Genomic DNA, 11,625 nt, shown 5'->3' with positions numbered 1-11,625 from the left:
TCTATCCACTGAGCCACACCGGTTTCAGCCATACAATTTTTTGTTTAAAGTTGCCACCCAGCCGTGTGACCCAGGAGTAGCGACCTATGACCCAGGGGTCAGGGCACAGGCACGGGTTGCGGGTTCGATCCCGCGTGGGGCGTGCAGAGGCAGCCCATCCATGATGCTCTCTCATCACTGGTGTTTCTTTGTCCCCCTCCCTTCCTCTGTGAAATCAATAAATACATATATATATATATTTTTTTTAAGTTGCCTGTTAATTCCGTCTCCTTTGGACCACGTGCTCCCACACACCCTTCATTTCCTCGCCCCCGCCCCGGGGGGCCCAGCCCCGGGTCCCATGAGCTGGGAGGTGGGGTGCAGGGGGCGCGGGAGCTGGAGCTTGCCCGCCGGGCTGGCACCGCCTCCGGAGCGGGTGCGGCGCCCCGGGGCGCCGGCAGGGGGCGCTGTGGGCCCGGCGCCGGGACCTGCGGCCGCGGGACCCGCCCCCTCCCTCCTCCTCCTCCTCCTCCTCCCTCCAGCCCGCCCCCTCCCGCCCCCCGCGCGTGGCGTCGCCGGCGCCGGGCGGAGACGGGCCGCGCTCCGCGGCGGCCGCAGTCCCGTCCGCGCGGGCAGAGCGGAGGCGCCGGCGGAGCGCAGAGCGGCCCGGGCTCCTTTGTCCGAGCGGCTCCGGGAACGGGGCCGGTCCCCCCAGAGGCTCCGGGCCGGGGACCAGGCCCCCGCCGCCCGCCGGCCCGATGCCCCCGCAGCAGGGCGGCCCCGCGCTCCCCGGCCGCTGCGAGGCGCCGCCGGTGCCGCCCCGCCGGGAGCGCGGGGCGCGCGGGGCGCGGGGCGCGGGGGGCGCGCGGGGCCGCGCCATCAAGTGCGTGCTGGTGGGCGACGGCGCGGTGGGCAAGACCAGCCTGGTGGTGAGCTACACCACCAACGGCTACCCCACCGAGTACGTGCCCACCGCCTTCGACAACTTCTCCGGTGAGCGGGGCGGGGGGCGGGGCGGGGCGCGGGGGGCGCGGGGCGCGGGGCGCGGGGAGGGAGATCGGGGCGGGGATCGCGGGGCGCGGGGGGCGCGGGGAGGGAGATCGGGGCGGGGGCCGCGGGGCGCGGGGAGGGTGCGGGGGGCGCGGGACGCGGGGAGGGAGATCGGGGCGCGGGGGGCGCGGGGCGGACGCGGGGGGCGGGGATCGCGGGGACCCCGGGGGGGGGGTATCCAAGGCTCGGACCCAGCGCGGGGTGCGGGGCACATCGTCCCCGAGCCTTTTGGGGACTCGCGAGCTGGCGGGGAGAGAGGATGGGGAAGCCCTTTTGGGAGCCCGCGGCGGGGGTGGGAGTGGGGGGCGCGGGGCGAGGGGCGCGGTGCTGGCCGGCCCTGCTGCGCCCGGAGGAGGGAGGTCGGGGCGGGGATCGCGGGGACGCCCCGGGGGAGGGCGATCCAGGGCTCGGACCCAGTTCGGGGTGCGGGGCACAGTCCCCCAAGCCTTTTGGGGACCCGCGAGCTGGGGGGAGAGGAGGGGAGGCCCAAAAGCGAGCCCGCGGCGGGGGTGGGAATGGGGGGCCGGGGGCGCGAGCCTGGGGGTGACAGAGACACGGGGAGCCCGCCGGGGAGCCAGCAGGTCGAGCGCAGGTTGCCCGATCGGTCGGTCGGTCGGTCTGCGTGGCGGCAGGTCCCGGGAAGGGGGCGCGCAGGTGCCGTTACCTGTGGCCTCGGCGCCACCCGCCCTGACCTCCGGGGCTTCTCCGCTTCAAAGGGCCGCCGAGGGGACGGGGAGGGCGTGGATTTGGTGGCTGGAGCCCCTGCGGGCCTGGCAGAGGCTTAGGTTGGGTTAAGCCGGAGGATAAACGGGATTTCTTTCTCTTTGAGGCCCCCCTCCCTCTCTCCCCGCCCCGGCCGCCCCCCACGGGCTGTGTGTCTTAGGGTCGGCGCCTTCCCTTCTCGGGGAGCTGCGGGAGCTCCTGGGGTTGCTTGGTTTGGCAGAGGGAAGATAAAGGGCCCTTTACTTTGGTTTTTCAGGTCTTTCTGCAATTTAGGGGAAAGTGAAAATCCTCAGGAACCAGTGTGGTTTGTTTTTAAATGCTTCTCCATCTCTCTTTTTGAAAAAGTATATTTTATTGAGTTTTTACAGAGAGGAAGGGAGATGGGTAGAGTTAGAAACATCCGTGAGAGAGGAATATGGATCAGCTGCCTCCGGGGATGTGCCCGCAACCAAGGCACATGCCCTTGACCGGAATCGAACCTGGGACCCCTCAGTCTGCAGGCCGATGCTCTATCCACTGATCCATCCCGGCCCCGGCTCTCCCTTTTCTCTTTGGAGCCCTCCCCTGGAGCCGGCCGGGAGAGGCCAGGCCGGCAGTGCCCTCTCTGATAAGCAGGACGGCGCGGGCAGCCAGCGTCCCCTCTCGTTCCCAGAACAAGCGACAGTTTCGTGATAAACCCGGGCGTTCCGGGCCAGTTCCCAGGGGAAAGTAGTTCTTTGTGAGGCTGCGGGGCCGGTGTCCCCTCACCCTCCCACGGTGCTTCTAGATCTTTGGAGACCAGTGCGGCCGGAAAACAGACCTTGGGGGGCAGCAGGAAAGTACAGGCAGGCCTTTCTGGGGTGCCAGCTGGCTGGGGGGAAGGAGGGGCCCAGGGCTGCCTCACCGGAGACCGTCGGTGGAACTGTCACCCCTGGAGGGTGGTTTACAGAAATGCCGTGTGGCCCGGCAGGCGTGGCTCAGCGGTTGAGCCTCAAGCTATGAACCAGGAGGAGGTCAGGGTTCGATTCCCGGTCAGGGTGCATACCGGGATTGAGGGCTCCTTCCATCCCCAGGAGGGGGGCGTGCAGGAGGCAGTCAGTCAATGACTCTCTCTCAGCGTGGATGTTTCCATCTCTCTCTTTCTCTCTGAAATCTATATCTATATCTATATCTATCTATCTATCTATCTATATATATATACAATATATATATTTTTTATTTCTTTTATTTTTTTTTTTTTAACTAGAGGTCCGGTGCACAAAATTTGTGCATGGGTACGGTCCCTAGGAGTGGCTGGCAATCAGGGTCCATCAGGTTCCCTGCCTCACCTCCTCCCCGCCTCCCCGCCTCCTCCTCCTCTCACCACCCATGCACTGGTACCCCACCACATTCCTTGCTGCCCTCTGGTGGTCAGCGCTCATCATAGCGACCGATCGATCTGCCATTCTCCCGGTCGAACTCCCGTGGGGACGCGTGGCACATTAGCCTTTTATATATATAGAAGATGCCTTTCGGGGGCCTGCTTGTTTTAGGCGAGTCTTTCATGGATTTGGGGGGGTGGGGGGAGGCCAGGACAGGAGCCTTGGGGTCCGAGGGAGGATGGTGGGGCAGGCCAACACGGCGATTCTCCGGCCCCTGCTCATCGCTCTGGTCTTGTCTTCCAGCCGTGGTGTCCGTGGACGGGCAGCCTGTGAGACTCCAGCTCTGCGACACAGCGGGACAGGTGAGTATCACATCCTGGCTCCGTGCCGGGGCCGGAAACAGCTCCCTCCCCGCCTCCCAGCCCCCTCCCCGCAGCATTGGGTAACTCCGCACCCGCACACTCCTCTCCGGGAAACTCTGCCCCCATAAAACGGGGTGTGGCCAGCTGTGGGTGGGCAGGACGGGGGACAGCGGGTCAGGACACTTCTTACGTCGCAGGCATTTCTGATCTTGTTTACTTTCTGGTTTTTTATGGCGGGGGGGGGGGGGGATCCTTTGTGATCATTCCTCCAAGTGAGCTGGTGGTATCTTATCATCAATGAGTTAGAGATGTTGAGAGCATGATGAGAAGGTGGGGTGTATGTCCGTCCATGTCGCTGTGTCCCTTTCTAAGCTGGGGATCGACTCCTCAGGCCCACTGCTGTCCTTGGAGGCAGAGACGCGGAGGTGGGAGGTGGGAGGTGGGAGGTGGGAGCTGGCCCGGAACACCGTCTTCCGAATCGTGAACATTTATTCCCGCCGTGAGGGCCAGGCCCTCGGGGGAGGCGGCCGGAGGAGGAGGGAGAGGGAGGACACGGGGGAGAGGACGTGGCCCAGAGCTCAGAGGCTCATCATCACTCAGCACCCACATGGCACGGCTCTCGGGCCACCCAAGTTTCTGTTCTCTTTATTTCCTTTTAAATGTATGTTTATTGACGTCAGAGAGGCAGGGAGGATTGAGAAAGAGAGAGAAGCGTCCGTGATGAGAGAGAGTCATGGATCGGCTGCCTCCCGCGCGCCCCACACTGAGGGTGGAGCCCGCAACCCGGGCCTGTGCCCTGACCGGGAATCAAACCACCATGACCTCCTGGTTCCTAGGTCAATGCTCAACCACTGAGCCATGCCGGCGGGCTCTGTTCTCTTTAAGAAGTTGTGCCAGGCCAGCATGGCCCAGTGGTCGACCTAGGAACCAGGAGGTCACGGTGGTTCGATTCCCGGTCAGGGCACAGGCCCGGGTGGCGGGTTCGATCCCCAGGGTGGGGCGTGCGGGAGGCAGCCGGTCCACGGCTCTCTCTCACCGTTAATGTTTCTGTTTCTCTCTCCCTCTCACGTCCTCTCTGACATCATTATTTAAAAAAAAAAAATACATATTTTAAAAGAAAAATAAAAGTCGGAGAAACACGTGGATCACTTGAGAAATATTTTCACGCAAGACATTTACGTTTATGGAATAAAGGGGTTGGGTGCTACGTTGCGAAGAGTTGGGGGGATTGGGGATGGATTCGTCTGGTCACCCAGCAGTGTTTTCGTTGAGATTATTATATTTCTTACCGGATGTGCTAGTTAGCGGAGTGTCCCTGGTTATGTCCTGAATGAGGCTGCTTATCGGATGGTTTGCAAAAACTGGGAAATACCCACAGCTGGGAAGATGGAGTCCATTGTTTCCTGTTTCCTGAGTATCAGTTAGTATTGGTTTTGGGGTGTTTTTTTTTTTTTAATATATTTTATTGATTTTTTTACAGAGAGGAAGGGAGAGGGATAGAGAGTTAGAAACATCAGATCAGCTGCCTCCTGCACACCCCCTACTGGGGATGTGCCCGCAACCAAGGTACATGCCCTTGACCGGAATCTAACCCGGGACCCTCCAGTCTGCAGGCTGACGCTCTATCCATTGAGCCACCCAGTCAGGGCAGTGAGTACCGGTTTTGACGGTTGGCAAAGCTGCCCAAAGTGATCGCCCTTTTTGCCCCACCTGCTGCGGAGCTGATGGTCTGACTGCCTCTTAGAGGACTTGTTTTGACTCCTGTCATAATCACTCGGTGTTGACTCAGCCAATGGAACGCCCCTCCTCCAGGCAGCTCCCAGGATTGCCTGGTGGATGTGCAGTGAGTGACTCAGCCGGCTCCTGTGTGAGCACAGGCAGCCAGACCCTGGGGCCCCACAGCAGGTTTCCTACCGGAGCTCAGAGCCTAACCCGTGTGGCTCAGTGGATAGAGCGTCGGCCTGCAGACTGAAGGGCCCCGGGTTCGATTCCGGTCAAGGGCATGTACCTTGCTTGCGGGCACATCCCCAGTGGGGGGTGTGCAGGAGGCAGCTGATCGATGTCTCTCTCTCATCGATGTTTCTGCCTCCCTCTCCCTCTCACTTCCTCTCTGTAAAGAATCAATAAAATATATATTTTTAAAAATGGCAGGAATTCTATTTAAAAAAAAAAAAAAAAGATGTCAGAAGGAGGTTCCAATGGCGGATTCGTGTTCTTCTTCCAGTGAAAACGGATCCGACACCGAGGATTTGGGGGGACGTGCCTTTGGCATCTGAGAAATCGGGGTGGGGGGGCCGTTGGGGGGGGGCTGCAAGAAGACTGGTCCATTGTAGCTCTGCCAGGAGGAACTAAAAGCCTCCCGCCTTCGGACACAGGAGGCGCGTGGAGAAACCTTTTTACCAAAAAATTAAATAAATGATCCGATGGCAGCCGGACAGACCTACTGCCCAGCTGCTGCCCGGCCCGGCCCCTGAACCAGATCCTCCCATCACCACCCCCCCCACCACCCCCGCACAGAGCCCAAGGCAGAGGGACCCCCGGGCCTCGAGGGTGCACCCCCCTTGGCCTTCCTCCTGCCCCCAAACACACACACACACACACACAAACACACACACACACACACACACACACACACACGTGCGTTGCCATCTCGGCAAGTATCTAGGGTTTCAGGCCCGGCGATGGGCGGAAGGGTTTCGTTTCTGCTCGGCTTCCCGCAGCCTGGGAAACTCCAGAAGTCCGGGAGCCAGACCCCCCCCCGACGCCCCCTGTCGCAGGCCCCGGGCCCCGAGCTCGCCTCTCCTTTCACCGGTAACGCAACCCCCGACGCCAGGGCACGGCGCGGGGCGAGGACCTTCCGAGAAGCCGGAGCGGGCGCCCCGGGGGGCTGACCTCGCGCCGGCTCTCGGTCTCACCGTCTCCTTCGGGCGCCCGAGAACAGAGGGACCGTTTCATCCCTGGAACCTCAGAGCCGGGCACGGGTCCACGCCCGGTCGGGTGTCCGCGTCGATGCTTTCAGCTCGGGGCTGGCACGGAGAAACCGAGTCGTGCTTTCTGGCTCTGGCTCGCAGGGGACTGGCCGGGGGCCGGGGCGCTCTGAGATGCCCCCGTCCCTCCCGGTCACGTTCGCCGGCTGACTTCATTTTTTTGTTTTATTTTTTTTATTATTATTTTTTGAAATATATTTTATTGATTTTTGTCCAGTAGAGGAAGGGAGAGAGACGGAGAGTTAGAAACATCGGTCTGCGGACTTAAAGGTCCCGGGTTCGATTCCCGTCAAGGGCATGGGGCCTTGGTTGCGGGCACATCCCCCGTAGGGGGTGTGCAGGAAGCAGCTGATCGACGATTCTCTCTCATCGATGTTTCTAGCTCTCTCTCTCTCCCTCTCCCTTCCTCTCTGTAAAAAAAAATCAATAAAATATATTTTAAAAACAAAAAAATAACCGCTGGCTTCGTTGCAGGACGAGTTTGACCGGCTGCGGCCCCTGTGCTACACCCACGCGGACGCCTTCCTGCTGTGCTTCAGCGTGGTCAGCCCGACCTCCTTCCAGAACGTGACGGAGAAGTGGGTGCCTGAGGTCCGGCGCCACTGCCCCCGGGCGCCCGTCCTGCTGGTGGGCACGCAGTCGGACCTGCGGGAGGACGTCAAGGTGCTCATCGAGCTGGACAAGGCCAAGGAGAAGCCGGTGCCCGAGGAGGCGGCCCGGCTGTGCGCCGAGCAGGTCAAGGCGGCCGCCTACATCGAGTGCTCGGCCCTCACCCAGAAGAACCTCAAGGAGGTCTTCGACGCGGCCATCGTGGCCGCCATCCAGCACTCGGACGCCCAGCAGCAGCAGCAGCAGCAGCAGCCGCCGCAGCCGCCCCCCAAGAAGCCCAAAAGCAGGACTCCGGACAAAATGCGGACCCTGTCCAAGTCCTGGTGGAAGAAGTACTGCTGCTTCGTATGACGCCGGCCCGCCCGGCGGGCGCCTTGGGTGGGAGGACCTCGGAGGGAGGCGATGCGAGGAGCAGGGACTCCAGGGCCTGCGCCCCGCCCGCAGGGGGAGCCGCGGTGCACGCCCCCAAAGGGGCCCGCCTCCCTCTGTGTCCCCCTCCCGCCTCTGACGTCCATTCCGTTCATTCCTCTCCCGCGTCTGAGCTTAAGGGGGAGACTCCCATCTGCCTGGCCTTGGGGGAGTCACTGAAGCAGCCGCGGATGCCTTTGGAAATGTAGATGGTTTCTCTCTGACATTAAAAGGACACCTTGGACCTGGGGGGTCGAGAGTGAGCCGTTGCTGCCTTGTAGTGTGCAGAGGGAAGTGTTTGGGGGTGTGGGGGTTCGGCGATCCCCCCCACCCCCCACCCCACCCCGATCGAGGGCTACTCCGGGCACCGTGTGTGTGGTAGGCACAGGCTGGCTCTGGCGAGGATGACTCCGTCGCTTTTATGCTTTATTTTTTTTTTAAATATATTTTATTGATTTTTTTACAGAGAGGAAGGGAGAGGGATAGAGAGCTAGAAACGTCAATGAGAGAGGAATATTCATCAGCTGCCTCTTGCACACCCCCTACTGGGGATGTGCCCGCAAGCAAGGTACATGCCCTTGACCGGAATCGAACCCGGGACCTTTCAGTCCGCAGACCGACGCTCTATCCACTGAGCCAAACCGGTTTTGGCAACTTTTATGCTTTTTTTTTTAAGGAGCAAAAATCAGGGGGGTGGGGCGGGAATGAGAGTCCGATGCCTGAAACACCCAGTGTAGCCGTCCCACTAACGACAGCACCGTGCATACCAGCCAGGGCATGTGGGTCAGTGGGTTTTCCATTATTATCCATCTGAAATGTAGTTGTAGCTGAACTATAGACCGGGCCTGCTTCTGCATAGCCCTCAGCAAAGAATGCCTTTTTAAAACTATATATGTTTTATTGATTTCAGAGAGGAAGGGGGAGAGAGAGAGAGAGAGAGAGAGAGAAAATCCACGATGAGAGAGAATCACGGGTCGGCTGCCTCCTGCACGCCTGACAGGATGATGGAGCCCACACCCTGAGCCTGTGCCCTGACCGGGAATCGAACCCGGGACCTCTTAGTCCGTGGGCTGATGATGCTCAACACAGCCCAGGCTGTGTGGATTGTTCTTAGACTTCCATACGCTGTCCCATCTGCAGGGGGGGTGAACACGTGTTTGTGGGACACGAGATGTCCTCTTATTCCTTGAGTCAGCCAAAATGTACATGGCACACACACACACACACGCACGTATGTATGCATGTGAGTGTGTATGTTTGTATGCATGGCTGTATTTGCTACTGATTCAGACTTGGAAACGGGGAATGGGAGAAAGCGTGGGCACCAAAGGGGATCCGAGGAAAGTGTAGCTGCCTCTTCCTGTTAACACGCTTTGGGGTAACCAGATTTCCTTTGGCGTGTACCCTAGGATCGAACACATTCCTGGGACACCTGAAACCAAAGCATGAACCTCTTTCCTCCCAAACCTGTTTTAAAATCTGTGCAACCCACCTCTTCCATCCGCAGTCTTGCAGGGAATTGCCAGCCAAGGGCTGTGCTGCTTGGGGGGGGGGTGGGGGCGACCCCCAGGAGCAGGGTGGGTGCGGGGGCCACAGCCCCGGGCTCAGCTGGCCCTCGCTTCCAGGCGGGGCCAACCACACGTTCTCCCAGGCGGCAGCTCTCGGGGCTTCACCCATCGGGAGGAGGGTCGTCTTGCTGGACGGCGCCCAGGCTTCTGAGATGCTTTCAGACGCCGGCCTGGGGCGGGAAGTCGGGCCTGTGGGGCCGGAGCAGGGTCACCAAAGCCAGTGGCGTGGGAGAAGTCGGCAGAGAGAAGGGTTTTTTTGTTTGTTTGTTTGTTTTATATTTTATTGATTTTTTTACAGAAAGGAAGGGAGAGAGATAGAGAGCTAGAAACGTCAATGAGAGAGAAACATCGATCAGCTGCCTCTTACACACCCCCTACCGGGGATGTGCCCGCAACCAAGGCCCATGCCCTTGACCGGAATGGAACCTGGGACCTTTCAGTCCGCAGACCGACGCTCTATCCACTGAGCCAAACCGGTTTCAGCCAGAACCATTTCTTTTTTAAATATATATATGTTTTTATTGAATTTTTACAGAGAGGAAGGGAGAGGGACAGAGAGCTAGAAACATCGAGGAGAGAGAAACATCCATCAGCTGCCTTCTGCACAGCCCCTACTGGGGATGTGCCCACAACCAAGGTACATGCCCCTGACCGGAATCGAACCTGGGACCCTTCAGTCCGCAGGCCGACGCTCTATCCACTGAGCCACACCGGTTAGGGCTGGACCCATTCCCCAATACCATAGAACTGGCTTCCGGAACAGGACTCCCGCCCTACAGGCGCCTTCGTGGGTGGCGATGCCCCCAGAGGAGACTTTGATCTTGACCTCGGGCCTATCATTCTGCCCTGCTGTCACCACGGAGACTTGCCTCTCTCTCGCACATGCACCTGGGAACATGCCCATGTGTGTGACTCGGGTGAGCACCATGGCTCTGGGTACGGCCCTGGGCGGGGCCGTGTGGGGAGGAATGAACTCCAGGCTCCCGGGCTCCTATCCCGCCTTTGCCACTGGCCGCTCCCTGTGGAGAGGACAAGTCTCTTCGCTTCGGCCTTCTCATTCCTTCCACCTCCATGGCGCCTTGTCTCTGTCATCTCAAGATCACCCCACTTCTTTTTTCTTTCTTTTTTTAAATTTCTTTATTGATGAAGGTATCACATATGTGTCCTCATTCCCGCCCCCCAATTCCCATCCCAAACCCCTCCCCACGTGTGCCCCCACCCCCCTGGTGCCCGTGACCACTGGTTAGGCCCATAGGCGTGCACACAAGTCCTTTGGTTGATCTCTTCCCCTCCCCCCCACCCTCCCCTGCCTTCCCTCTGAGGTCTGACGGTCTGATCGATGCTTCCCTGTCTCTGGGTCTGTTTTTATTCATCGGTTTACGTTGTTCGTCATTTCCCCTCCATGCATGAGATCACGTGATACTAGAAATGCCCTTATAAGAACGGAAAATGAGACCAGCCATCATAATGGTTTTGCCCAGAGGCAAGTGAATCTGTCTGGGCCAACAGTTCTTCGGAGTCCCAGTTTCAGATTCACCCCACCTCTGCCCAGCTTTGATCTCAGGGCCTGAAGTGTTGTCCCTTTAAGCAAAGTCAACAGCCAGGTCATAAACCTGAATAATGCTCACCCACGCCCAGCCCAGGCTTCCCTGGGCCCCGTGGGACAGACACACAAGGAGACACATGGAGCGCCCACGTGGCAGGCGCGTCCTGGGTCCGTGTGAGTGTCTCCAGGGAGACAGACAGTCTCCCACTTTCTCCCGCCAGAGCGGTTCGGTGGGTGGCGTTTTCAGTCATCAAAACCCATTTCGGAGCCCTGGCCAGTGTGGCCCAGTGGACAGAGTGCCGGCCCTCGGCCTGAGGGGTCCCCGGGTTCGGTTCCAGTCAAGGGCATGTGCCTCGGTTGTAGGTTCCCGGGCTCTGCTCAGGGTGCATGCGGGAGGCAACCCATCGATGTGTCTCTCTCACATCCAGGTTTCTCTCTGCCTCTTCCTCTCCCTTCCACTTCGCCAAAAAATCAGTGGGAAAATTAACAAATTTTGTTAATTCTCAAGTGAGAATTAACAAAAAAAATAGAAGAAGAGAGAAGAAGAAGGAGGAGGAGGAGGAGGAGAAGGAGGAGGAGGAGGAGGGAGAACCAAAACAGATGTTTGACTCAGTGGATAGAGCGTCAGCCTGTGGACTAAAGGGTCCCAGGTTTTATTCCGGTCAAGGGCATGTACCTTGGTTGCGGGCACATCACCAGATGGGGGGTGTGCAGGAGACAGCTGATGGATGTTTCTCTCTCATCGATGTTTCTAGCTCTCTATCCCTCTATCCCTCTCCCTTCCTCTCTGTAAAAAATCAGTAAGGTATATTTTTTAAAAAAGAAAAGAAAGGGGGGAGATTCAAATAGTACAAAATAGAGAAAGTAGTGAAGCTGAGCAGAGTGAGGGCGGCTCCCCATGAGACATAATTGGTTGTATTATGCAACCTCTGTAGGAAACTCAACGCATGGAGTCCTTTTTTAATATTTTATTGATTTTCCAGAGAGAGGAAGAGAGAGGGATAGAGAGTTAGAAACATCGATGAGAGAGAATCATCGACCAGCTGCCTCTTG

The 11,625-nt window shown here is 59.0% G+C and overlaps 1 protein-coding gene across 2 annotated transcripts; it reads left to right on the top strand.

The window, feature by feature from the left end:
* The first annotated feature begins 721 nt into the window (after window positions 1–721).
* On the top strand, window positions 722–7,721 carry RHOU (ras homolog family member U). 2 transcript variants are annotated; one of them, XM_036422761.2, is made up of 4 exons: window positions 722–972; window positions 3,396–3,454; window positions 6,916–7,287; window positions 7,318–7,721. In XM_036422761.2, exons 1-4 carry the CDS (start codon window positions 738–740, stop codon window positions 7,399–7,401), a joined length of 750 nt encoding a protein of 249 aa, XP_036278654.1. In that variant the 5' UTR covers window positions 722–737; the 3' UTR covers window positions 7,402–7,721. The 2 variants fall into 2 exon arrangements, with proteins under 2 accessions (XP_036278654.1, XP_036278653.1); XM_036422760.2 differs by having other exon boundaries at window positions 6,916–7,721.
* Window positions 7,722–11,625: the final 3,904 nt, after the last annotated feature.

Source organism: Pipistrellus kuhlii, unplaced genomic scaffold (assembly GCF_014108245.1).
Source record: "Pipistrellus kuhlii isolate mPipKuh1 unplaced genomic scaffold, mPipKuh1.p scaffold_m20_p_72, whole genome shotgun sequence".
Lineage (NCBI taxonomy): Eukaryota > Metazoa > Chordata > Mammalia > Chiroptera > Vespertilionidae > Pipistrellus > Pipistrellus kuhlii.
Note: the sequence above shows the minus strand (reverse complement) of the source record. Positions and strands in the feature narration are given on the sequence as shown.

Bases quoted from the DNA above. Each gene is read 5' to 3' on its own strand.
- RHOU (XM_036422760.2), top strand. From the start codon at position 738: ATGCCCCCGCAGCAGGGCGGCCCCGCGCTCCCCGGCCGCTGCGAGGCG. The intron at 973-3,395 runs GTGAGCGGGGCG...CTTGTCTTCCAG, and splicing joins CGCCTTCGACAACTTCTCCG to CCGTGGTGTCCGTGGACGGG. The intron at 3,455-6,915 runs GTGAGTATCACA...GCTTCGTTGCAG, and splicing joins TCTGCGACACAGCGGGACAG to GACGAGTTTGACCGGCTGCG.